At 53.4% G+C, this 27,055-nt stretch overlaps 1 protein-coding gene across 10 annotated transcripts in view; it reads left to right on the top strand.

Moving 5' to 3' along the window:
- SSBP3 (single stranded DNA binding protein 3) overlaps positions 1 to 26,568 on the top strand; it is a 164,725-nt gene extending 138,157 nt beyond the window's left edge. For 7 of the 10 annotated variants that reach the window (XM_067726251.1, XM_067726255.1, XM_067726253.1 and 4 more), the window contains 11 exons: positions 3,579 to 3,645; positions 3,760 to 3,836; positions 12,255 to 12,343; positions 13,053 to 13,101; positions 13,718 to 13,753; positions 14,238 to 14,292; positions 15,625 to 15,695; positions 23,404 to 23,482; positions 23,720 to 23,748; positions 23,863 to 23,964; positions 24,810 to 26,568. In XM_067726251.1, coding sequence (XP_067582352.1) covers positions 3,579 to 3,645; positions 3,760 to 3,836; positions 12,255 to 12,343; positions 13,053 to 13,101; positions 13,718 to 13,753; positions 14,238 to 14,292; positions 15,625 to 15,695; positions 23,404 to 23,482; positions 23,720 to 23,748; positions 23,863 to 23,964; positions 24,810 to 24,839 — 684 coding nt within the window. In that variant the 3' untranslated portion in view covers positions 24,840 to 26,568. The remainder of the gene's footprint in view (positions 1 to 3,578; positions 3,646 to 3,759; positions 3,837 to 12,254; positions 12,344 to 13,052; positions 13,102 to 13,717; positions 13,754 to 14,237; positions 14,293 to 15,624; positions 15,696 to 23,403; positions 23,483 to 23,719; positions 23,749 to 23,862; positions 23,965 to 24,809) is intronic. The other 3 variants (XM_067726252.1, XM_067726256.1, XM_067726254.1) reach the window with 1 other exon arrangement.
- Positions 26,569 to 27,055: the final 487 nt, after the last annotated feature.

Raw genomic sequence — 27,055 nt, 5'->3', positions numbered from 1 at the left:
GTGGGCCTTATCCTGGCCCATTAGGGTTGGCAATTCGAGGTGGTCTGGAGAAATCGGTCCCCAGCTGCCCTACCTGATTCAGCCCATCCAGGGGCGGGAAGAGAGCTGCAGAGGTAAAGATGAATTATCTTATTTTTAGGGTAGACAGACTTAAAAGAAACTTTAAATAAAAAATCAGGGAAATTTATTTCCATGCCCATACATCTTTGTATACATAATTCTTAGAGTGACCTTGCAGAAACCCTTCAGAAAGTCTGACCAGCAGTGCCAGTACATCCAGCCCTTGTTGCCTTTGGAGCTGGGAGTTAGGTCACCAGCTAGATTGGCATTACCTGAATGTGATCCCTTTCATTCTCAAGGCTCTGCAAGAAAACTCCTGAGTGAGACAATACAGGGACTATGGAGAGAAGCTCATAACCAGGGGACTCCAATTTTAAAGTTAAATAGCCTACCAGTTTCCACTAATTTTTTTTCTCCCAAAATCTTTTCTTTCCTGTTTTCTCTGACATAAAGGGGAAAAATTCGGACAATAATTAAGAGACCCAGCTTTTTTGAGCAAAGAGGGACCCTAGGATATATCATAGATGAGGAAACAGAGGCTCAGGGTGGAGCAGTGACTTCCTTAAGCATCTCAGTGAGCTGGGCTCATGCCAGTCTGCAGCTCCCGGCCCAGTGCTGTTTCCTCTCCACCTCGCCAGGTTCAGTTAGCTTTCGTAGGTGTAAAAGTGCGCCCCTTGCCTTTGATTCTAACAGGCCATCAAGTGGGCCTTCTCCGCCATCACATGCACGGACCCCAGCAGCAACTTTCCCTCCTGCCCACCCAGGGCTCTCCTTAGCCCATACTGGCCTCTGCCCCAGGGACGGAACAGATGCTTCCTTATCATAATTGTGGCCCTTCCTCCAGCAATTAAGGGACACGAGAGGAGACGTTTGTTTCTATTTATCAATTAAGCATGAGCAGGTGCCCAAGAGGGCACATGGAGAATAAATCCATCATCTGTACCTCGCATTACAAATCAGTCGGGCCAGCCTCCCCACCACTCCCCCATTGGAAATCTATACCGATTTCCAGCTTCCTGTGGACTCAAGACATTTCTTTCCTCCAAGTGGGGATGTGTCCCTGTCCCAGGAACTGCCCCTGGGCATCTCTTGGAGAGTGCCTCAGTTGGGGCTGCTGGTTCCACAGAAGCCTCTATGCCACCCATTAGCTCAGCCTTCCCCAGGGCAGGAGGAGGAAGCAGAAGCAGCTCAGGCCCACGTGACCTCCTGAGTTAGGGCAATGAGAAGGGCACTTAGGGAGACTGGGAGCTCAGGGTCGTTGACCTGACCCTAAAGCCTTGCAAGGCCGTCCTCCATCTGCCTCCCTGGCTAGGGGTTTGGAGCCTTGTACAGAGAGCATTGTGGTGTTTCAACCCAGGGTAGATGGGTAGGCGGTGAGCAGTGGGGTTCAGCAGGGTTAAGGAGAGGAAGGCTAGAGTCTGGGGTTGTCAGGCAGCCCTGACGTCACATTCCAGCGGAGCCCCTACCGCACCCAACCCATGGACTCAGGCACACAGCTGAATGACCCAGCAGATTCTGGTGGGATTTGTCCGTTCACTGGGCAGACACTTCCTGCGCCTGCCCCGTGGTGCTGTAAGCGAGGCGCTGGCCTAGTTCCAGGAGCCTGTGGGACGGCCCCAGAGCATCTCTCTCCCCAGCAGGCCCCCAGGGTGTGTGCACGGCTTGTGCTTGCAGTCCCATGTATGAGCCGTTATTTTTCTCCTTTCTCACGCCTGAGGGCTTCAGCCCTTGCAGTGCGGCCCCTTTTACCTTGCTTGTTGCACTCCTTCCTTCCCTGGTAGAGGAGGCCCAGACTACCTCACTTCAGGGTCACTCCAGTGAAGGAAGTGACTCCTGGGTCCCTTCTGGGCCTCCGGGAAGCCCTGCTCTGCTCCTGAGTTCTGACACACAGCAGGGTTGGGGGAACCCAAGGAAGAGCCTCCGGCCAGAGCTGGTGGTCAACACTGGGCTACCTGGAGAGGAAGTGGTTGTCCAACCCCCTACGGCCGCTCCGTCAGAGTTAGATGGGGGCTTACCAAGGCCCGGGGTGGGGGTCTCCCAGCACCTCAACATCCCAAGAGCCCCCAAACCAAACAGCCTCAGTGGCAGGTCTTCCTGTGTCCTCTCGGAGTCCTGAAACCAGGCTCGAGAAATATCCCAAACCCCCAAGTGGGCAGACACAAACCAGCCAGGTGACTGAGAGCTTGGGAACTCGGGGGAGGAAGCAGAGCTGGGAGAAAGCAGGAGGTCGGAACAGCTGAAACCCAGGGCCACAGAGAGAGACTCTCCGCAGCCCCAGGCAGATGGAAGCGGCAGGTGCCGGATGCCACTGCTCAAGCAGCATGGCCCTCCCAGAAGCCTCCCCTCCCCAGACACGCGCACACCCCGTTCTGAAGCTAAACAGTGAGAAGCTGTCCCTTTGTTTCCCACCACCTCATTCCAGAACTGGTTTGGAGTTTCCTGTTGGGCCATCCGCTCCCCACTCGGCCATCATCCCCACAGCACAGTCCGGGGGCGAAGCAGGGGGCGGGGGTGGAGGTCCCCGTCACAGGTGCCCAGCTTTCACAGAGGCTTTCCTCTCCAAGCCGAGGGCCCGTGCTTAGTCCTAAGGCGTGGGGTTCTAAAAGCGAAGTTCCCTTTCCCTCCCCGTCCCCCAGCTCTGCTTTCCTCCTTTTTCATATTGCAGCTGAAATAACTTCAGTCTCAAATAAATCGCTTTGAAGGGGTTTTCGTAGCCGGTGTGCCAGGCGTTCACTCAGGAGACCGCTGGCCCCGTCCTCATCTTCTCTGTAGTAGTCACACCAGCACGCGCCACGGGCACCAGGCTTTGGGTGGCAGGTTGTCACTCAGCATCCTGCTCACCCTCTCCTAGAGGCCGGCTCCTCCACCCCTTGGGTCCAGAGTCCTGGGTGTTCTTCCTGGCTCTGCCGGCAGGTGACTGAGGGCTGACTGGGGGCCCTCAGGCCTCTGGACCTGAGCTCCCTCATCTAAATCCCAAAAGCCACCTCCTCCCCTGCCCCCTTGAAGAAGGACCTCCCACGGTGGCAGGATTTTAGCTAGTGGGTCTCACGGGTCCCCACAGTTGGGAGTTGGGGATAAAACGAGTTACATCTCCACTCTCCACGAGGCAAAGGAGAGACAGGGTTTGGCCTAAACTGCATCAGCTGGAGTTTGGGTGGTAAAAGGGAGGGAGGGAGCAGTGCTGCCTCTGAGGGGGGTGTGGCTGGTGGCCCGGCCAGAGTGTGCCTGGGCTCTGGCAGGTGCACAGACCTGCCGAGACGGCAGCGCTGGGCCGTGGTTCCTCTCCCGAAGACGAAGCACCCATGCTGACCCACCCGTGCTGCAGTTTTCCATAACACCAGCTGGAGCTGACTGCTGCTGCCCGGGGACCCCCCAGCCGGCGGGCAGCAGGAGCGGTCTCAGGGAGGCCATGGGTGGCCCTAAATGGTCAGGTGGGGAGCCTGGGCAGGCAGGTGCATTCCCCTCTGTCCCCAGCTCCGGGGAGCAGCCTCTCACCTCGGGTCTTACGTCTCTTTCAGCCTCCGGGAGGAGTTCCTGGGACACAGCCACTGCTGCCCAATTCCATGGATCCCACGCGACAACAAGGTAGACAAGGCAGGGTGGGCCACGGGTGGGGGGGGGGGCACCAGGAGGGGCTTCCCCCCACCACTGTCTGCCTCCCCCTCCTGCCACTCACGGCTTACCCGCTCTGTCACGCAGGGCACCCCAACATGGGAGGATCAATGCAGAGAATGAACCCTCCCCGAGGCATGGGGCCTATGGGGCCCGGCCCACAGGTAACTGACCGCCTGTCTGTCTGTCCATCTCCCGGCCATCTGTGTGCACCCGCCTTCTCTCCTCTTTCCAAGTCTGTTAGTCTTTCCACGTCTCGCAGCTTGGAGGGGTGAGGGGAGAGGGCGTGACCAGGGCCCCAGCGGCCCGTTCTGCCCACAGCTGGGCAGCCCACCTGGCAGAGTTGAGGGGACCCCCAGCGAGCTGGGGAAGAGGAGCATTTGGGAGCCTTCCATGGGAGGGATTTGAGGAATTTGGAAGGCAGGAGTCTATGTCCGCGAGCAGCGTTGTGGGTCCCCAAAGCTTCCTCCCACCTTTGGGAGGTAGGGTGGTCCTGAGCCGGCTCAACGGTCACAGTTTGCTGGGACCCAAGGCAGGATATTGCATTATTCTGCCTGCAGCTCACCAGTTGTCTGACTTTGGACGAATCACTTTCACCTCGGTGGCCCCAGCAGGCTCAGCGTCCCCCCCAGTCCAGTGGGGGGTGAATCTGTAGCCGTGGTTCTTGGTGGTACCATCCAGCTGCGAGGAGCCAGGCCGGCCAGGGCCCCGGTGCTCCCTTCCACTCAGAGCTTTTGCCATTTTCATATACCAAGCTCCTGCCTAAGCTTTCTTTTGCCCAGAGGGGCTCCACTGCCAAAAAGGACAGTTTAGAAACCTCTAGAGGAAATTGTCTCAAGTGCCCTGCGCACCCCTTTATAGCAGCAACACAGTGGTCGCTCCTTGGGGTGCAGCTCTGTACCCACAGGTCCCGGGTCCCACAGCACCATCAGGCAGGGGTCTGGCAGGCCATCCCTGTCCCAGCACCTTCTCACAGTTGGCTCCCGCTCTTCTGAGTGTTTGAACGCGGCTCTGGGTCCTGCAGGCGCCGTGGCAGAGAGTTTGTGCTCTGCCTTCCTTGGGAATTCTCCGGTATCTGACTATCTAAAGCCAGAAGTCCGAGTAAGGAGAAGGGGCATTTCACAGTGAGAGCAGGAGGATTTTGTTCGAGGGTGTTCCTTCCCTTCGTTTCTGCCCTGCCTGGAGGCCTGCTTGTCTCTCCCACTCCTGCTTGTCAGTGTTGGGATGCTCTGGGCCCCTGCACAGGTTTCCGGTTCCCTGGGCGTGAGGTCATGCCCCCACTCACGCACACATGCCTCCCTTTTGGAGGAAGAGGCGTCTGCCACACCCCACGGCCCTCCACTCTGTCTGGAATTGTATTTACAGCACACCCAGCTGCCGCAGTCTTCTCGGTGATGGCTGCAACATCTGTGGCGTTGAAAGATTTTTAGGGAGGTCCTTGTCTTTCGTCGGCCCCTTAATCCTAAGAGGAAGCAAGCCCACACCAATTGCAGCTCCAGTTTTCTTTTCTTTCCTCAAATCCCCCAGAGCTTGTGTTTTCACCAGCTCCTTTTAAGCTCCCAGAGTGGCCCCTTCCTGCCGGGCGGCTGGCTTGAGCTGACCTCCGCAGGAACCCGTGGGAGGGGTGGCAGGGTCTGAAAGCCAAGCGTTCCCTCTCCTGAGTCAGAAACTCTCAGATTCCTCAGCCACACACTAGAGATCCTCTTGGTGTGGAAATCAGCAGTGGCCTTGGACTTCCAGGATGTCTGGGGGGTTGGGGGGGTGTCTAAGGGACACAAGAGGATGGAGTACCCCACCACCCACCCCTCTTGATTCTTGGAGACTGTGCATCTGTAAAATGGAAGGAGACCAGTACTTCCTTGTACGGTTGCTGAAAGGAGGAGGCTCAAGTTCTTGGCCTGATGCTTGGCCCAGGGTAGCCTCTTAGGAAGCAGTTCGTGTTTTCCAACTTGAGGCCTTAAAACCAGTGTTCAGGACTCGAGCTGCTTGGGTTTGGTGATTGCTTCGTGTTTTCTTTTATTTTTTCTGGCAAAGGCCATTAACAGCTTGTTAAGTCTGTAGTAATACTGAGGTTCCGGAAGCTGGGAATGGGTAATTACCAGACGGACCGAGGGCAGAGTGTCCCGAAGTCTAGGACTTCCTCCTGGCTTAGTGGGAGTTTCGTCGTGTCCATGTCCTTGAGCAGCAGTCTGGCACACTCTCATGGCACGTTTAAAGAGGGTGGTCCTGAAGGCCGAGGTCTTGCTGAGAAGGGCCCTCCTGGCCTCACCAAGCAGGGTACAGGGGTGGAGCTCTCGTAGGCTCGGAGGTTGGTGCCCAGAGGGGAGGGAGAGGCTAGCCCTGCAGTGAGGCCAGCTGACCCTTTCCACCCAGCCAACCTCAGGGGCTCTGAAAACATCTCTCCTTTTTTTTTTTTTTCTTTTTTTCTGGTTTTATTGAGATATAATTAAGATACGGCACTGTGTAAGTTTAAGGTATACAGCATAATGATTTGACTTACACACATCATGAAATGGTTACCACGATAAGTTTAGTGAACATCCATCATCTTATATTGATACAGAATTAGGAAATAGAAAAAAATGGTTTTTCCTTGTGATGAGAGCTCTTAGGACTTACTCGTAACAATTTTCACGTATAACGTAGAGCAGTGCTCATTCTGTTTATCGTGATGTATGTTGCATCCCTAGTACTTAATTATCTTGTAACTGGAAGTTCGTGCCTTTTGACTGTCTCCATCCAATCCTCCCCCCCACCTCCTCAGCCCCACCTGCTGCCAATGGTAACCACAAATCTGATCTCTTTTTCTGTGAGTTCATTTGTTTTTGAAGTACAGTTGACCTACAACACTGTGTTAGTTCCTGTTACACAACATAGTGATTCAGTATTTCTGGACATTTCAAAATGATTGCCACAATAAGTCTAGTTACTATGATGGTGTCACCATACAACGATATTATATAGTTACTGACTCTGTTCCTCACACCATACATTTCACACCCATGACTCATTTTATTTTGCAACTGGATGTTTCTACCTCTTAATCTCCTTCACTTATTTGTTTCCTCCCCCCCGCCCCCCCACCCTCCTCCCCTCTGGCAACCACCCATTTGTTCTCTGTATCTGTAACTACTTCTTCTGTTTTGTTACGTTTGTTCATTTGCTTTGATTTTTAGATTCCGCATATGAATGAAGTCATACAGTATTTGTCTTTCCTTATCAGACTTATTTCACTTAGCATGATGCCCTCAAGGTCCATCCATGTTGTCACAAATGGCAAGATTTCAGTCTTTTTTGTGGCTGAATGATATTCCTGTGTGTGTGTGTGTGTGTGTGTGTGTGTGTGTGTGTGTGTGTGTGTGTACCACATTTCCTTTATCCAAGATGAATGGATAGGTTGCTTCTGTATCTTGGCTATTGTAAAAAATGATGCAGTGAACATAGGGGTGCATGTATCTTTTCTAATTAGTGTTTCTGTTTCCTTCCTTTCCCATATCACGTGTGCCCCTCTGGGTAGGGTGCAGTATTAAATTCCAGAGCCAAACCTCCCTTAGAGCAATCTGGATGTCCTCACCAGCCCCTCACTGGGGGCAGAAAGACCTGGCCTTGAGTGAGCCTGGGCCTGAGCAAGATTGGGGTATGAGATGGATTGCAGGTTCTGGGGTCAGCCAAGGAGTGGGCATCATAGAGCCTGGAAGTTTTAGACCCCCAAGCTGAGGGTAGGGAGAGGACAGGACCTACCCCCCAAGCCCATTCTCTCTGTCCCCTGAGGGTGCTGCCCTGATCACTCAGAGTGGACAGGAGACATATGAGCTTAGTGCTAGGAACACCGTCCTGGCCTCAGCTCAGCCTGTTTGGGCCTCCAGTCCCTCATCTGCAAAATGGGTGTCCAGGTGATGACCTCACAGGGCTCACCATGGGGCTGCGTGAAACAACAGCTGTGAGACAGACCGCAGCACAAGGCTCCGCAAAGCATTGCACGGATCCCATTCCCTCCTTAGAACCTGGGCCCAGGGAGGGAGCCCTGTCTCTGCCATGCCTGGACTGTTAAGAAAGGTGACCAAGCCCCTTCAGGCAGTCTTTAGTAAGCACCACTGCATGCACGGGGCCGTGCTGAGACTGGACACAGAGGTGGGAAACTTTCAGCCTGTTATTCCAAGTGGAGAATAACATTGCTAATAGTGGGACCACTGTAGAACTTTCTGAACAAAGAATAGGTACAGTGTGGTCTTGGGGTTACTTTATAGGTTTCAAAACCGAATGGAGTAACATCATACTTTCTGAGGTTGTGTATCATTTTGGCCTAAATGTCACAAAGGAACCAGCAAACTAGGCATCACCCTGCCCTTTGCCCTCAGTTCCTCAGGCAGATCTTATTCTGGTTTTGTGAAGCAGCCAGTGGCGAAAAGGAGGTAGTATTTCCACTTAATTGTATTCTCCCTTTAACGAATTATGCCTATGCCTGTGTCAGGTGAGAACTTCTGGCTCAGTGTTTCAAACGTGAATCCTGTTGGTGTGAGGCTGAAGCCGGCAGGGCTCTGAGGGCTCCCGCGGATGCCACTTGCAGCACGTCTGGGATTCCGGTTGGGGTGGGGTCGGCACAGCCTAGAATCAGATCGCCAGCCTGGCTTGTCTGCATTTGAGAACGTTCGGGCGAAGGATAATCCACCATCCCTAGAGACAGACCTGTGCCACCAGGAGAAGCTGCATCTCCCCCCTGAGCCAGGACAGTCCAAGCTCAGTGCCTCTGAGCAGAGACCCCGGAAGGAGACGGAAGGATCGTAAGCCAGGCCAGGGCACCCTGGGCTGGGGAGGAGAGAGTGGAGCCACTCAAGGCACTTCCCCGGTGGCTCCTCGGAGACCTCCCAGTGGGGCTGGCCAGGCTGCTACGTGATTAGAGGTGGTGGAGGGCCGGCCCAAAGCCCAGGAAACTGCCCAGCAACCTGGAGACCCCTTTGACAGGTCTGTCCTAAAGACTATTCTTTGGGGCCCCAGGCAACATCAAAAAAGAGCCCCTGTGCCGAGGAGTTGCAGGAAGCAGAAGCAGGCCCCAGCCCCTGCCAGCTGCAGGGTGCCTTTCTGCATCACCGTGGACCTTGCCCAAGAGCGCAGAGCTGAGACCAAGAGGGTGGGGCCTGACCCTTTATAGTTCCTGACCACGGATCAGACCCCCTGCCCAGGGTCTGGGGCGCCCTCGTCGGGACAAGGTGTGGGTGTGGGGAGGTAGGCAGACACACTCACGCACACACTCCTGTGGATGTGGCCGGCTCCACGGCTGCACCAGGGACTCCTCCCGGGTCTCCAGCTGCCCTGTCCCTGCAGAGTAGTGCTGAGGACAGGAAGAGGGGGTGTCTGGCTGCGGCCACACCTCAGAAGCCAGTGCTGCGGGCAGGTGGGCACTGGGAGAAGAGAGAACCATTTCTACTGAGTCCGTGAGGCTGTGCTTCTAAGCCCTCCCATCCTCTGTGGAAAGGCCAGGGTCTCTGATTTGAAAACTTGCCTCCAGAACCTGACTGTCAGCCTTACTTTCCCCCCTGAGTTACTGTGTGGCCTTGGGTGAGTCTTGGGCTTCTCTGGGCCTCCAGCTTGGATGAAGTGGGGGCATGTAAGTGGCCATCGGGGTCTGGGCCTCTGCAGGAGGGAGGACCTGGCAGGCCTGCTCCCTCCTGGGCAGCGGCCGTGCTGGCTTTCAGGCGGCTCCTGAGGGGGTCGGGTTAGGGCAGCAGGTGGTGCACCCAGAGCCTCCCCTGAGGGGCTGCATGTCCAGATGTCTTTCAGGAGTGAGCACCCTGCTTCATCTCCTCCTCGCCACACTCTGCTGCCACGTCCTGGGCTCCCGCCGGCCCCCAGGCCAGCCTTCCACTCCATCCCCACAGTGCCGGCTGCTCTCCTGGGTGTGAGAGAGAGCAGGAAGCAGCTGCAGCCCCTGGAGGAGATCTCACTCTCTATCTGGAAGACCTTTCTGATTGGCCAGGCTGCACACAGTGGAAGAGTGGGCTGCCTGGGGAGGTGGTGAGCTTCCTGTTCTGGAGCAGCGGAAGCGAGGCTGAGATTTGTACAGGGGATTTAGTAACTGCACGTGGGCTTAGAAAGGGCCCTTTAAGACCTCATGCTTAAGGCAGCATTAAAGGCTTTGGCGTTTGCTCTGCTAACATCCCAAATCAGTACACACCTCTGAGGGCTGAGGGAGCCCTTCAGAGCCATAATTTCATTTGATCCTCACACGGCCCTGTAAGGGTAGGGGCTCTTTGTCCCCATCTTATGGACGAGGCAGCACAGTGGAGGGGTTGCAGCTCTGAAGCCATGATCATAGCTGCACGAGGGGCCATCACTCTGCTTCTGTGCCTCAGTGTCTTAATCTTCAAAGTGGGGATAGTAGTGAGGTGGTGGTGGTTAAATGTAGGTGGTACTAAGCCCGTAGCACAGCCTGGCACGGAGGAAGCATTGTTATTTTTGTGGTTTGCCCAGAGTCAGGTTGTGCTGGGGCAGGCTCTCCGTGTTCTGACCTCAAATCGGTGGCTCTGCTCACCACGCGTGGCGTTGTCCGTAGGGAGGGACTGGCCCCTTTGTTCACTGATCTTGCGGCACATTTGCTCCAGGGCAGGTGAGTGTCTTCCGGCCCAGGGACTCAGCCCTGAGCAGGCACGGGGGATGCTGGCGGCCAGAGGAGCCCTCCGCGGCCACCCTCCCCTCCCTCCCCCTACTGCAGGCCTTGCTGTCTGCCAGCCAGCCTGGCGCTGCTGCAGTCATTGTGCACACCCTGTCTGGACACTCTCACTCCAAACCCCTCTCTGGGTGACCAAGCCAAGGAGGTGGTCCCGAGATGGTCCCCGGCTGGAGAACCTGCCACCAGCCTGATGGCGGCTCTGTTTGTCAGCTCTGGCCCTTGAGCCTCCTGTTGTGTCCCCACTCCCACCCTCCTCCCCACCTCCCAGATGTGTGGTGTAGAGAGCAGACCCTGAGGCTCGCAGATCCAGGATTAAACCCCAGCAGAGACATTAGCTGACTGTGAACTTGGGCACATCTTTCTCCCCCCAGACCCTCAGTCTCCTCTTCTATAAAATGGGAATAATACCAGTTTCATGGCATTGTTACAAGGTCCAAACCAGAGACTGTATGTGTTATGTGCTCAGTAAAAAATGGCCAATGCTGGCTGTTCCTTTGCCATCAAAATTCCACCAACCTGCTACTTTCTCCTACAAAGGCAGAGCTCAAGCTACAACCAGCCTCATGTTACTTTCCGTTCATTCACTTCTTCACTCCATTGATGATTCAGCGCCCAGTCTGTGCCAGCTGATGTGTGCAGTGACGGGGGATATGAAGATCAGTAGGATAGAGTTCCCACCTTCCAAAGGGGTTCAGAGTCCAGTGGGAGAGATGGACATGTGGCCACGATCATAAGCCAGAGTGCTGCAGGCCATTGGGGGAGGACATTACAAGGCACTCTGGGAGTGACTAGGATGGAGCAGTTAACCCCATGGGATGGAGCAGGGAAGGCCTCACAGAGGAGGTGCTGTTTGAGCTGGGTATTGGAGGATGTGTAGGAGCCTGCCAAGTGGAGAAGGGAGGCAAGATATTTATTTCTGCGAAGAAAATAGCTCTGGAAGAGGCGAGTCGGGGAGCAGTGGTGAAGGAGATGAGCCAGCTGAAAGGCCTGGGTGCCTGGTTCAGTGGCTCTGACCCATCCCACTGCCGTGGTGGGTTGTGCCGAGCTGAGTTGGGACTCCTGCAAGTTTCCAAGTTTTGTGTAGACTCTTCTCTTAAATGGAACAGTGATTCCCTTGAGCAGGGAGACAGAGTTTTCCCTCCTGCTCCTCCAGTACTGTGCCTGTTGAGGGCCGCACGTGCTGACACCTGCATCGGGTGACGATATGGAGGGACAGCCCAGACCCGGGGCGGGGTGGGGTCTGCAGATGCCCGGCCGCGGGACAGGCCTTTTGGGAGTGTGCCTCCCCTCCCACGTGCGGACTCAGCCCTGCCCCCAGCCTGCTGGCTGTTTCTTCTCCCCAGATTTCTAAGGTGGGTGGTGGTCACCAGCTGGTCCTATTACTGAGTCTCTTCCCCTTTCCTGCCTGAGTCCTGAGGGCAGGTGCCGACCAGCATCATGAGCTGCTTCCTGGATGCCTGTGTGCTTTCGGGAGACCCATCCTGAAGCCCTTGAAGTTGCTTCTAAAGCTGGGACTGTTCCTTTGTGCTGGCTTGTCACTGTGGTCCTGTCAGTTGGTTCCCACCCAGCATTTTTCTTTCTTTTTTTTTTTTTTGCGGTACGCGGGCCTCTCACTGCTGTGGCCTCTCCCGTTACGGAGCACAGGCTCCGGACGCGCAGGCTCAGCGGCCGTGCCTCACAGGCCCAGCCGCTCCACGGCATGCGGGATCCTCCTGGACTGGGGCACGAACCCGTGTCCCCTGCATCAGCAGGCAGCCTCTCAACCACTGCGCCTCCAGGGAAGCCCCCACCCAGCATTTTTTTAATGAATGTATTACTTTCTCATCAGATCATTTTCACAGACTAACTCTCTCGCTTATGTTCTGTTTGTTTTTCCCCCTCCTTCTCTCTCCGGTTCCCCTTCTCCTTCTCATAGACTGACGCTTGGTTATCGTTGCAGAATTACGGCAGCGGCATGAGACCACCACCCAACTCCCTTGGCCCCGCCATGCCCGGGATTAACATGTAAGGCCAACCACCCTGCTGGCGGCTCAGAGCCCATGGCTTTCCCCGCCCTTTGCTCCCCCTGAGAGACTTGTGATGGGAGTAATTACTGGTACCTCTCTGGACCTCAGTCTCTCATCAGTAAAGTGAGGATGTTGAGCATACCGGTGATGAGACCTCATACACCCCCCTATAGTGCTTGTCTGTGCCAGGCAGTCTTCCAAGCTTGCTACATGGATCAGTTCACCTAATCTTCATGATAACCCTGTGAGGTGCTTACTATTATCCCCTGTTGACAGATGGGGTAACTGAGGGCACAGAGAGGTGGGGTAACTGGGGGCACAGAGAGGTGAAGTAACTTGCCCAGGCTCACACAGCTCTAAGTGGCAGGGTCAAGATTTGAAGCCCTGTACGGTTGATCACTCTTTCAGGGACTTCAGTGGTGTAGCCCCTTTGTGGTAGTTGATCCCTATGAGAATCTCTGTATTCCCTTTCTAGGAAAATGCATGTGCAGAGGAAATATTATTTTCACAAATTTTGCACATAATTTATAGGAATCTCTAGATTTCTGCCCACGGAACTACACATTATTACCCCAGAACAGCTCTAGGAGTGTATGAAGGCTTCCTGTTAGTGATTTCAGCCCTCTTGTTCTGACCCTGCTGGCACTACCCCCTTGGTGCTTATAGCATCATTTTTCATTGTCTCCATCTCTCTCTCCCTCTCTCAGGGGCCCGGGAGCTGGCAGACCCTGGCCCAATCCTAACAGTGCTAACTCAGTGAGTACCCAGGTTGGCGGGGGGAGGCGCTGTCTGCTAGGGACTGCGTTCTAGGGAGCAGGGTGGTTCCTGTCCCCAGGTTGGAGGTGTCATGGGGAGTGGGATGCAGCAGGATTCCACCTGATGCCTTCAAGGAGAAGCCCACCTGTAAGGCGAAGCGTGGGAGTATCATGCTGGGGCCCTCAGGGGCTCTCCCCGCTGCTCTGCAGAAGCTGAGGTGTGAGCTGCGAGCCGGGCTCAGAGCCCTGTCCTGCCAACCTCCTCTTCCTTGGCAGGGCTGGCTTCCAGTGCTCAGAGGAAGGAGCTGGGAAGGGGCTTAGCACAGACAGTGCCGGGCAGGAGGCCGCGGGTGGGGGAAGCGCTCACTTTGCTGACCTAGAACTGGAGGGTCTCCCGCGCCTATGGCTCCCCAAGGCTCCCTGCCAAGGCTCTCAGGATCGGTTCAGCATAGGGACTGGACTTGGCTCACATCCCTGGCCCCCTAGAGACACTAACCAGGTGGCTCAGTGTGTTTCCCATCAGGAGTGGGGTTGTGTCCCCCAAAGGATTTGGAAGGTAGAGCACTCATTGCCTGTCAGAGGAGGTGTCTGAGGTGTCATCCCCCTCTTGTTTCTAGATTCCATATTCCTCCTCATCACCCGGCACCTACGTGGTAAGTGTGTGCAGGTTTGGGGCATTGCGTGTCTAACCTCGTGACTGTATGTACAAGAGTACGTGGGGTGGGGGGGCCCTGTCTCTTTCCTCTCACAATATATTCTGAGCACAGGTTCCAAACTGTGCTAGTACTTGCTGTCAATATACAGGTATCTGTACTTTCTGGTGGCCCAGAAGTCCCCAAACAAGACCCAGAGTTGGGACCCCCATTCGGGGGACTGACCAGTAGGCCAGTCAGCTTCCACTACAGGCCTCTGGTTTCACCGGTCCCCATGTGTATGAGCACACACGCACGCCCACAGCTGCCTCTTGGTTTAAAGAAAGGAAAGGGGGAACCCAGTTGCCCCAAGCCTTAAACACCCGGGCCCCGGGTGAGCGCTGGCTGCTGACTTGGCTGGAGCTCAGTGGCCTCTCCCCACGTGTGTCATCACCATGGGCTTTTTACCGTGGGTTTCTGATGTCAGTTTTTATCTCATCTCCAGGGACCCCCTGGTGGTGGTGGCCCCCCAGGAACACCCATCATGCCTAGTCCTGCAGGTAAGAAGGCTGGGGGAGGGGTGCCGCTGAGGGAGTAGGGAGTCCTGGAGGGGCCTGGGTGCAGAGCCAGGGCTTGCAAGCCGCTCTTCCTGAGCAGTGCGCCCCCCACCCGGCATCTTGGCACCAGGGATTTAGTGGGCAGGAGGCCCCGGTGCCACCAACCTGCCATGTGGCCTCAGCCGGGTCACTCCTCATCTCCAGTGAAAGGACAGGGCAGAGCAAGGAGATCCGGAAACAAGGGGTCTCACTGCTTTCGGCTCCCGCTGGCCAGAGAGAATCCTGTCCTGGTTGTCATTTCTCTAGATGACTGAGAAGGGGCTTTTGGGATCTGGCATCCTGGGACCAGGACTCTACAGCGTGATGCCTCTTGAGTGTCTAGAGCTATTGGCTTCTGGTCCTCTGTATCAAAGATCCCTTTTCCCTTTTCTTTAATCAGAAGAGGGCATGTGCGCACACCCACACCACACACACACACACACACACACACACACACACACAGCATCACAACTGTGTTTTTTCCCAGCTAAGAGTAGCGTACCGTCAACTAGAAGGAATTCAACATACTATCTTTACCCACCCCCAAAATAAAAAGTGAGAGGTAGTTGGATCTCTGCCCGAGAAATACTGGTGCCTGCTCCTGATATAAACATGTTAGCTGATTTCCTAAGGAGACTTTGCTGGCTAATTGGGGACACGGAGGAGTCCCTCTCTCCCATCCCCTCAGCTCCCTGTAGCAGGGCAGCTGCTCAGTGGCAGGGGTGGCTCTGGCGGCGACCGTGATATTCCCGCTCCTGTTCCCTCTTTCTGCTGCTGCATTTTTATGAGCTGCATGACCTACATTCAGACTGGGTCACATTAAACCACTCCATATGTTACTGCGTCGCCAGCACCATCCCTGCCTCTCTCTCCTGCCCCATCAGCTTGGCAGGGCGGCCCCATCAGCTTGTGGTGTTTCTCTTTCCCCGTTTGACTAACACTGCCGGGCGGGGTTGGGGGGAGAGCACAGGTGGTGGTCTGGCCGCCCCTGCATTGCCAGGCAGTGTCTGGGGACCAGATTTGGTTTGAGATGGGGGAGACGGCTTTGCCACGTCCACGTTGCTATCCAGGCACCCTGAAATCCTTCCTTTCAGGGTCGAGTGGTTTTCACAGTTGAATTTTCTGCGATTAAAAACTTTGTGAATCTTCATTAAATACAAATTAGCCAGAAAATGGTGGTACTTAGAGGAAATTTTAGGTGATAAAATACAAAAGAATGAGTTCAAGTGCCATGAGTTTGTTTTAATTAAGAAGTGAATTAATCACCCCGACTTGCGGGTTTCCACTGTTCTACAGATTCAACAAATTCCAGTGACAACATCTACACAATGATTAACCCGGTGCCGCCTGGAGGCAGCCGGTCCAACGTAAGTCAGCTTCTAATAATTTACACATCAGGTACTGCGACAGATCCGACTGACCTCGTCGGCTGAGCGGAAACAGGCTTAGCTGATGGCAGCCATTTGTTACCAAAGATGGATAAAATAAACCATCAGAAAAGTGATTGACTCTTGGGCAGCTTGGTTCCCATTTCATAGCTGGCAGCGGGTGGGAGAGAAGCGGGTGGGCTGATGCGCACACCTCTGGTCAGAGCGGGGCACCCAGCCTCACGGTGGGGCCCCCTGCTGGCCCGAGCCGGCTGTGGACGGGGAAGAGCAGCAGGCTGCAGGTGGGCCTGGGCCGGCCCCTGCTCGGCCGACTGTCTGTGCACCTGGGCGATGTCTCAGGTCCGTATCCTTGGCCGTGGAGCTTTGGGGGGAGGCCCCCGGGGGCCTGCCTTCTGTGTGCCTCTGGGAGCCCTCAGACCCCCCATCTTGTAACCTCTCTGCCTCTGCTCGGGCCCTTCCCTCATCTAGAAGCCACTTGCTCCCTTCTTGGCCTCTCGGAAGTCCCAACCTGTAATGATGTTGTCGCTCAAATTCCACTTGTTCTGATTCCTGCTCACCTACTCCCTCTCGTGTTCCCGCGCCCATGTCAGGACTGGACTGTGCAGTGGCGGCCTGTCTCCCTCTCCCGGCTGGGAGCTCCCTAAGGACAGGGCTGGTCTGACCCACAGACAACCCTTCCTTGCCAGGTGGGGGAGGCGAGTCCCACTGGCCTTGCCCTCCGGGAGCTCAGGGTCTGGAAAGGAGGCTGTCATGTGACCACATCAGTAGTTTGTGGGCTGCAGAGCCAGAGGGTGGGCTTGTGGCCCCAGGGTTGGCTCGGGCCCTTAGGGATGCACAGTTTGGTTTTGCCAGTTCGGTTCCTGATGTGCCTCCTGAATCACCCCATGTGTTAAATCCTGATTATGGGCTGCCCTGTGCTGGCTGCTGCGCGTGTTTCATCCTCCAGCAGCCTCTGGGTGAGGGTCATTGCCCTGCCTCCTGGGGGTGCCGAGAGGGACCTTACCCGGGGTCCTGGGACCGAGAAGTGTGGGAACCTCGCTCCTCAACTGCTGCTCCACCACCATCTCTCCCGCTCTCCTGGGCAGCCAGCATCTCCCATAGCCCCTGCCTCTCCCTAGGGTGGCCAGCCATTTGGATTTTAGCACGGAAAGCCCTGTGTCTTGGGAGATGACTTCCCAGGACACAAAAATGCTGGGTTTTGGTAATGGATGCAGGTTGGGCAGAAAAGTGTAAGACCCATATAGTGGTCCCAAAGACAGGACTGAGCACATGAAAGTGGCATAGACTCCCCACTTCCCATGGTTGCCGTCACCATATCTTCCTGAGCACGGATGCCAGCAGTCGTGGTCTGTGGCTCTCAATGATGGACCATCCGTGTTGCATCATTCCGAGGGGTACGACTCGAGCGCGCTGCATCCGGGCCCTGGCGGAGTCCACCTTTGACTCTGCTTGCGGCTTAACTGTTTGTGTCAAGATAGTGCAGTTTTCATTTTTCACATTGTGAGTATCACGATCATGTTTTCTAAGAGCTCAGATAATGAAAATGAGAACGATGAGACCACCAGCACCAGCGTGACCCCGACACCGCCAAAAAAAAGGGGGGGGCTGAATGAATTTTAATGACAGGTGTGAGGACACATACAACTGGGTCAGGGAGGCAAATAACCAAACCAGAACATACCGGCAAGTGTGCTGAAAAGATGAGAAGGGATGTGGGTGGAAAAAGGGCGGGAGAGCGCATTGTAGACAGAACTGCACAGTCTAGGACGAGATAGGCACATCCTTTTAAATCAATCAAAAGTTTTGTGCATCCTCCAAAGAGACCAGTGCTCAGTGCAAAACAGCGGCTGCCACGTTGGCCGGGGCATGAACACCGTTGGCCCTTGAATGAACACCGTCGCCATGTTGGTCCATGAACTGAGATGGCTCCACGAACAGAGAAGGTTACATTTCCTGACTCAGAGGCTGCAACTAAGTCCTGTGGGTGAACAGAAGGGGGAATTTTGATGACAAGTGTGTTGGTCCTTTACAGTGTGCAGCTGATTCTATTGCATCTTCGAGAAAATCAGGGAGCTTCCTTCATCATATCACATGGTTCATCACACCATGGCAACAGAAGTCTCCCCAGCTTTTAGGTACTTTGACTTGAAAACTGGAGCTTCAAATCATAATCTTGATTTCTACAAAGAAGATGTTAATGAAACTGCAGAAAACAAATAAAAGATTGTTATTCTCCTTGTCCAAATGCAAACCAGACTTCGCTCGTTTATCTGCATATTTGGCAGACAGTGCAGTTAATTTGGCAAGTTTCATTTAGTCTATAAACTTCTTACCTGCTAAATGCCCCACACACCTGGTCCCCGACACTGCTGTCAAGGGGGGAGATTTGCTTACCTTTGATAATCCAGCTTTCATAATGAAACGTTTAATTGTCAGTTTGCTCAAAACGTGCAGAAGCACTCAGTGAGGTTTTTGAGTTTATAGAAATGGAGAGAGCCTTGGACACACGCCCACAGATGGCTGTTGCTGGCCACAGAGAAGATGTTAAAATGTCAGCCTGCTGTGATGCTCTTCTCTGATTTGGAAATACGATGAGATGAGAATGCAGAAAGGAATGACAGTAAAATAGAAATGTAGTTGCTGCTTCTCCAGAACCGTTTGATGATCTTTAAAGAGGCCATGAGGAACCTAGATGAGGCTGAGTGGCCGGCACTTGAGCTGTCCAGATTCGTAGGGGGTTGTGATAGAGCCTCGTACAGCCAAAGTAATGGCTTACCTTTGGCAGTGAGGCTGCTTGAGGACTCAGAGTGTCACCGGTAAGGGCAGCCAAGTTAGAACTTTCCCAGTTTCTTTATTAAAACTGTAACTTATTTAGAATCCAACTTAGATCTCACAAGTTCAGATTACCTTTGTGCTTTAAAACCAGTTTCCCTAAGAGAGGTTTAATCGATAATGATATCCAGTGTGCTCAGAATGTTTAGAAATGATGGCCATCGTAGGCAGGCATAGCCCATCTGATGAGCTCCTAGATGAAAAGGGCCTGACTGACAAGCAGCTGATCTTCCAAAACCCGCTTGTAGATACTAAGTGGTTGGACATCTTTGGAGAGCTGGAAGCGATTCCTACAGATCCAAAAACCTGAGCACGTAAGCAAAATCCTAAGCACTCCATGTGCAGACGTGGTTTTTTTGTTTTGTTTTTTTGGCTGCTTTGGGTCTTTGCTGCTGCGCGCGGGCTTTCTCTAGTTGGAGCAAGCGGGGGCTACTCTTCGTTGTGGTGCGCGGGCTTCTCCTTGCGGTGGCTCCTCTTGTTGCGCAGCGTGGGCTCTAGGTGCACGGGCTTCAGTAGTTGTGGCTCGCGGGCTCTAGAGCGCAGGCTTGGTAGTTGTGGCGCACGGGCTTAGTTGCTCCGCGGCATGTGGGATCTTCCCGGGCGAGGGATTGAACCCGTGTCCCCTGCACTGGCAGGCGGATTCGTAACCACTGTGCCACCCGGGAAGTCCGTGCAGACGTGTTTGTGGAGAGGATAGTCTAGTGTTACCACGTTGGACTGACACCAGGGCTTGATAAGAGCAGAGCGGCACGTCGGTACATTTTCCATTTGACTCTGTATTCAGTTTTGCCACTACACGAAAGGAAAGAAGGATGCCCAAGAATCTGCAGGCAATTCAGGGAAGTATTAGTGGAAAAGCAAGCACCATTTGCCCTGTTGGACCCCTGAAAGCAAGACGGGTCCCCAGCAGCTCTAATGGACACCACCCCCGCCACAAAAAAAAAAACGGCCAGGCTCTTGCTTTGGCCATGTCGTCTCACACTGGCATGGTCTGGTCCTGAAGCGTGGCCTCAGGAGGTGCCACGAGTGTTCCCATCAGTACACAGAGGATATAGGACTGAATGAACTTCCTTGAATGGATTATCCAAGACATCTACCCAATGAAAGAAACAATGCTAGCTTTTTGTACGTAAAACTTTTTTTTAAATCTTTAAAAAAAGCAGAGCAAAAATATCCTATTGTGATACAGGACAGAAAAAAGTGGCAGTTTTTAGAAACTAAATATAGGTAGTATCTGTTTAATCGGTCCTGTTGTATTTAGGTTCTCTTTAGAAAAACTCTTAACGTGTGTGTTCAATAAATACACAATAATACAGCCTACAACATTTAAATATCCAGTAAAGAGTTAAAATAATTCGCTGTGTCAGAACACAGAAATATTATAAAAGTGTTGTGTTTTTTCCACACGTCATTTGTTTAACTAGTCCTACTGTTGCCCCTGTTAACTAGTTCAGCTGTTCTTTAATTAATAGCATTTAAGTAACAGAAAAGTAAATAATACAGAATAAAGAAGTGGCGCTGGGACAACTGGATATCCACGTGCAGACAAATGAAGTTAGACTGCATCCTTACAACATACACAAAAATTAACTCGGTGTAGACCCTAGGCCTAAATGTCAGAGCTAAAACTATCAAACACTTAGAAGAAAATGTAGGAGTAAATCTTTGTGACCTGGGTTAGCAAAGCCTTCTTACCTACAACACCAGAAACACAAGGGACAAAAGAAAAAAAGTAGCTGCACTAGACTTCATTAAAATTTAAAACTCAAGGGGCTTCCCTGGTGGCGCAGTGGTTGAGAATCCGCCTGCCGATGCAGGGGACACAGGTTCATGCCCCGGTCCGGGAAGATCCCACATGCTGCGGAGCGGCTGGGCCCGTGAGCCATGGCCGCTGAGCCTGCGCGTCTGGAGCCTGTGCTCCGCAACGGGAGAGGCCACAACAGTGAGAGGCCCGCGTACCGCAAAAAAAAAAAAAAAATGTAAAACTCGTGCTTCAAAGGACACTGTCAAGAAGGTAAAAAGACAGCCCATAGAAAATATTTGCAAGTCATATGTCTGGTAAGGGGCTTGAATCCAGAATATGTAAAGAACTCTTAAAACTCAATAATAAAAAAACAAACCAACTTAAAAATGGCCCAAGGGGACTTCCCTGGTGGTTAAGGGGACTTCCCTTCCAGTGGTTAAGAATCCAACTTGCAATGCAGGGGATGCCAGTTTGATCCCTGGTTGAGGGACTAAGGTCCCACATGCCACGAGGCAACTAAGCCCACACACCACAACTACAGAGCCCGCATGCCGCGACTACAGAGCCCACGCACTCTGGACCCTGCGCCCCACAACTAGAGAGAAACCCACGTGCCACAACTAGAGAAAAGCCTGCGTACCACAACGAGAGAGAAGCCCACGCGCCACGACGGAAGATCCACATGCCGGAACTAAGACCCGACGCAGCCAAAAAATAAACTTAAAAGCAAATGGGCCAAGGATCTGAATGGACATTTCTCCAAAGATGTACAAATAGCCAATAAGCACATGAAAAGATGCTCAGCGTCAGTTATTAGGGAAAAGCAAATGAAAACTACAGTGAGCTATCACTTCACACCCACTAGGATGGCTAGAATCAGAAAGACATAGTGAGCGGTGTTGGCAAGGATGGGAAGAAATTGGAACCCTCACACATAGCTGGAGGGAACGTGGAACGTGAAGTGGTGCAGATGCTGTGGAAAACAGTCTGGCAGTTCTTCGAAAGGTTAAACAGTTACCCTGTGACCCTGCAATTCCACTCATAGGTATCTACCCCAGAGAAATGAAAGCATGTCCACACAATAATTGTACACAGATGTTCACAGGAACACTAGTCATAATAGCCAAAAAGTGGAAACAACCTAACTGCCCATTGACTGATGAATGGGTAATTAAATGTGGTATATACATACAATGGAATGTTACCTGGCCGTAAGAAGGAATGAAGTACATGATACATGCAACAACATGGATGAACCTTGAAGGCATTTTGCTAAGTGAAAGAAGCCAGCCACAAAGGTCACATATAATTCTGTTTGTATGAAGTGTCTAGAATAGCTAAATCTGTAGAGACAGAATAAATTAATGGTTGAGTGGGCCTGGGGATTCAAGGGGGGCGGGGATGGGGAGTGACTGCTAATGGATGCAGGTCATGAAAACGTCCTAAAATTGATGGTGGTGGTGGTTGCACAACTCTATATATAAATACACTAACAACCACTGAATTGCATACGTTAAATGGGTCACTTGTATGGTATGTGAATTATATCTCAAGCTGTTAAAAAGAACAACAAAAATACACATGTTATTTAAGATACCTGTTTTTTAAATATATGTATGTTACAGTAATGACACATGTGCATAATTGTTTATTGTCACATTTCGGGATTCTTTTGCTCTGGTGTGACTGTGTCTGGGTTTGACTCCTTAAAAAGTTGGTCACCCTCATCCTCCTATCACTTGGGTTCATAAGCATGAAATTGGTTGCCAGATGGCAAAATGTGCCCCAAAGCCTGCGAGTGGCCCTGGGAGGCCACTGGGGAGGCAAGGATCCTGCACCCACGGGGTGTGTGAGTGGGAGGCGGAGTGAGGAAGCGGCTGGTGCCCCAGCCCCTCCCCTGCAGTCTCGTCACATCAGTTCCTGCTCCAGCCACTCCATGCTGGCACCTGCTAGGAGGCCTCTTACTTGTGCTCAGGCAGGACCCCTGCTGAGAACAAGGCCATGGTCCATCTCTGCCTGCCCAGATTCTATCCCTCAATTATTTTGACGCTCTGCCTCCTCCTCCATGCAGCCTGTTCTGATTTCTCTGCCCTTTTCTCAGTGCCTCTTTCTGAAGTTGCAGCCGTGCTTTGTCTGCAGCTCTCTTTGGATCTCAGCATCCTGTGGGGAAGTTGGGTGTCCGTGGCTGTGCTCCTCCTTCAGACTGAGGCCCAGGTGTGACTCAGCTCCGTGTCCTTAGTGCCTGGCACAGGCCTCCATTCTGCCACTTCATCCCCTGTCCACCCTGGCATCCAGTCTGTATCCCTGGGCCTTGGCTCTCCAGACTGGGCTCAGCCATCCCTTGGTGGCCATGTGATGTGACCTCTGGCCTTTGGTTGCTGTTTTGCTGAGATCGGGGGGTTAGTTCCAGACAGATTTGAGAAGGCGGGTAGAGCAGATTACACGTCTGGTGTCTGGTCTGTCTGCGCCGTCAGTTCTGCTCATTAGTGAGCTCCCCCACACAGTCCCAGCAAGAGAGGTCCTGCCACCCACGCCCCAGCTCCCCACACATTTCTGAGGAAGAGCCTGGAGGAGGCTAGTGTGATGGTTCCAGGGCCAGGCTGCCCACGGTCCAGCCACAGCTTCTCCATCTCTCCTACCTGGGAGATCGTGGGCAAAGCATGGTCCACTCTGCGCTTCAGTCTCCTCATCTGTAAAATGGGGAGGAAAAGCACAAATGTTTTTGTTTCCTGGCCTGGCAGTTGGTCACTCCATCTGGGTGAGGTTCACTGGCGAGCCCCGCACGCTGCCCGAGGGATGGAAAGAGCCCGGGATGGGATCCAGCAGGCCTGGTTTGAGAGCTGTCTCTGGGTGGCCTTGGACCAGTCCCTCTCTCTCTCTGGGTTGGTTTCCTCCCGTGGTGCATAGGAGTGAGCGCCTCTGCCTTGCACAATTCCTAGGGCCGAGGGGAGGCGCCAGCTCCGGCCTCCTGGTGTTAAATGCCTGAGTGTGTGAGAGTGGCCCCGCCAGAATGGAAGCTCCCTGGGGATGCAGCTGGGCATGGGAGCCCTGCGAGGGTTGCGGCCAAGCCGAGGGCCTGCTCAGCTGCCACGCTCTGTGCTTCTCCCACAGTTCCCGATGGGTCCAGGCTCGGACGGCCCGATGGGGGGCATGGGTGGCATGGAGCCACACCACATGAACGGCTCGTTAGGTGAGTCAGCGCCCTGACCTCGTCATGCTGCCCCCTGCCCGACCCTCCCGGGAAGCCTTCTCTGCCTTGGCTCCTGGCTCCCCTAGGCCGGGTCCCCACAGGAAGATCCCAAGAGGAAGATGTTGCCTAAGTAGAAGATTCTCTTTGCAGAGATGTTTGGGCTTGGGCGAAAGGGTTTGGAGGCCCCTGCACAGAAGGGTGGGCAAGAAACTGAACTGGATTCATTTTTCCTTTCAGGGTCAGGTGACATAGATGGACTTCCAAAAGTGAGTGTGTATTCCATGTCTCCTCCCTGACAGCACCACCCAGAAAGCCTTTCCCGCATCTGGGGGGCAGGTTGCTGGGGGCACGGGGGCTTACCTCCTCTGCTCTCTCTGCAGAATTCTCCTAACAACATAAGTGGCATTAGCAATCCTCCAGGCACCCCTCGAGACGACGGTGAGCTAGGAGGGAACTTCCTCCACTCCTTCCAGAACGACAATGTAAGTGTGCCTGCCACCACCCTCATTTCACCCCTGGGTCCTCACCGTATCCCCTGGGGCCTGGGGACTGTTGATTTAAGTTTCAGTCTCCTGACCAAGACCTGCCTGCTGGGCCAGTGTCCTGGCAGCTGTGTCGTGGGCCTTTCACCTCGGTTATTTTTCCACACAAAGTGCAGAGCCCTCACCTCCCCCACCCCCCTCCCCCACTGCCTGGCGCTGACCCCTGCTACCTGAGTCTGACCTTCCCGAAGCATCCACATGGAGGCGCAGCGCCTCCAGCAATGAAGAACCTGACGTGGCTGGACGAGCCCTGGGCTCTGGCCCACTGGGTCTCTGTCCCAGTCTTATTTCCTCCTGTCCTGGGGAAGGAGTTTCACGCAACCAGTGACTTCCGGGGGTCTCGGTGCAGAGGAGCTGGCCGTCTCCTTTTTCACATTGGGCCTCTATTTACAGTGTCATCTGAAGAAACGATGTCATGGTTAAGCAGCTTTTGAGAACCCCAGGCCGGCTCCCACCCCAGGGCACCCTGTCTGTGCTCCGGCTCGTCAGACCCCGGTTCTCTGCAGTCTGTGGCCCCATGAGGGGACGGCAGGGGCCGCTGCTGCTTTGCTTGGAAAGAAGGGGTGATTTGGAGAGGGAAAGGGGCCAGGGGAGAGGAGTCAGGGACACAGGCTGGTGCCAAGAGGTGGCTCCTAAGTCCCGCCTGCTGGCCCCCTGCCCACCCAGTGCCACCATGGGTGTCTCAGCCCAGCCACCCCCAGTCCAGCTCTGTGCAGTCAGATCTCCACAGGGCTCTCCCACACCCTGGCCCTCATGACCCCCCTTCTCTGCTTCTCCCCTTCCAGTATTCTCCAAGCATGACGATGAGTGTGTGATCCCCCCTCCTCTTCTCTGAGACGCTGAGAGAGCCGGCATTGCAGGCGGGAAGGTGCCAGAAATTATGCAAGAAGAAGTGAGGTGTCATTACCCAGGAGCTGGGGGAGGGGCATCTCCTGCTCCCCCTCAACCCTCCCCCTCCCCTCCCCCAACCTTTCTCAATTTTAGTTTCATGCAATAAAAAGGCCGAACTTTTTATTCCATAAAACATGAAGGACAAAACTCAAAAATACATTTCAAGTCAATGACCAGAAAAATCCCACCCCTTGCCCTTTCCCAAAAGGACCTTTTATGTACATGACACATTTTTGTTGTTTTTTGTTGGGGGTTTTACCGTTATTGGGATTTTTTTAATTTGTTTTCAGGGGGGTTTTTTGGGGGAAAAATTTTTAAAAATGGAAGCTTCTAGCAAGCCCCCCCCCACCCCAATCAACCTCTTTGCTTTCTTCTTTAAAAAAAAAAAAAGGACAAAAAAAAGCAAAAAATGAAAAACAAAAAACAAAAACCCAAGCCCTGTTGTCTGTCTGTACCCAAGCCCTTCCACCAGGAAAGCTAGTCTAGGTGTGAGATCTCACCTGTCTTTGTAGCCATCTAAAAATAATAATAATAATTATAATAAACTGGGCAGTTTACAATCGGTGGTTTCTTTCAAACGGCCTTTTTGGGAAAGAAAAAAGGAGTCACCCTTTTCCACTTGGGGTTTTTGGTTTGTGCTGACGGGCAAGGGAAGGGCAGGAACCTGTCTTGTTTCTGCTTGGTCTCCTGGCGAGGTGGCGACAGCAGCTGCACAGCTTCGACCCCAGACCCCCTCCCCCGTTACGTGGCCGGAGGGGCCAGACCACCGACCGCTTTCAGGATCCCGCCCCAGCGGAGCTGTGCTGCGACCCAGTGGCATGCACTGTGTTCCCAGGACTGCTTCCTCTCTCTTCTGGACCTCTCCCCGCCCAGCATCCCGCCCTCCAGCCCCCTCCTCAGCCCCCACCCCAGTCTTCCCAGTGAGAATCCTGCCAGCGGGGTGGTGGCCTGGAGCGGAGTGGGGGAGGCCGCCCCGACAGGATGGCTATGACCTGGGACATGGAAACTGTGACCTCCGCGTTCTCATTCCTCGAATCGTCGTCCTCCTGTGTGCGGGCAGTGGAGGGCTGGAGTTTGGGTTTTCTTTTTTTTTCCCCTCTTGATTCTTCTTTTTCAAAAATGGGATATTGACCAGAATTGCTCTGTGTGCGCTTGGAACTGGACAGAGAGACTTTGGAATAGCTGTGGGGGGCAGGGGGGACGCCAGCAACCAAACAGATGTGCTGTTTCCGGTCCTGTTTTTATTTTCAAAAACCAACAAATGCAACAGTGGAGCCTGTCCCCTCCCAGGAGGGGTGACTTGTGGCCTCCCTCACCTCACCACCCCCCATCGAAACCTCTGTGTCTTGCCCTGAAGACACCAGAATTCTTTGTACATTTACACCCCTCCTCCTCCTCCCCCCCCCCCCGTAGCTGGTCTTTGTTTTCGTCCCTCCCTTTCTGATCCATGTATATCATATTATGTGAGATATCATCTGCCTGAAAAAAGACCCTGTGCGGATTATTGGGAACATTGTAGCTGTTTCTGTGTTTTTTCTTACCTTGTAGTCTGGTTCTGAATTAAGAGAGGAAAAAAAAGTAATTATGATACATTGTAGTTTGTGTACGATATATGTTGATAACGTTTTATTAAAGGGACATCTTTTTTCCGCAGCCCTTCCTGACATGTTTGGGGGGAACATGGGTTGGAGTTCATTATACTGATTACAAAATGCCAGGCAACTGGTTGGGCAGAATTTTTGTTCCTGGTGCAGGGCAAGATTTTGGTTTGTGCTGTTTCAGGAGTCGGCCTTCTTTTCCTGGGCATGTTAATCTTCTGTGGAGAGTTGGGGAAGATGGTTGGGAGGACATTGTCTCACTTCAAATATTCGGGGACATTCTAAAAGGCAGTGCGGTTTCTCATCTCACAAACGCATTCTGGTTTGCCAGAGTATATTTTTCTGGATAAGGTTCCCGGTGTGCTGTTTTCAGTGGAGAGTCAGCATCGGCTAGGCTGGCCCCATGGGCTGCAGCCATGCCCTGCTTTCTCCCTTCAGGTGGAATTTGCTTCACAGGTCCTAGGGTGCCGGGCCACAGGGGCATTGAGTTTTATTTTTTCACCTCCAAGGCAACAGGGAGCCCTTGAAAGATTTGGAGAGTG

The sequence above is a fragment of the Pseudorca crassidens genome, chromosome 2 (genome assembly GCF_039906515.1).
Source record: "Pseudorca crassidens isolate mPseCra1 chromosome 2, mPseCra1.hap1, whole genome shotgun sequence".
In the NCBI taxonomy this organism is placed as follows: Eukaryota; Metazoa; Chordata; class Mammalia; order Artiodactyla; family Delphinidae; genus Pseudorca; species Pseudorca crassidens.
The sequence above is the reverse complement of the archived record's forward strand: the minus strand, read 5'-3'. Positions and strand labels throughout refer to the sequence as shown.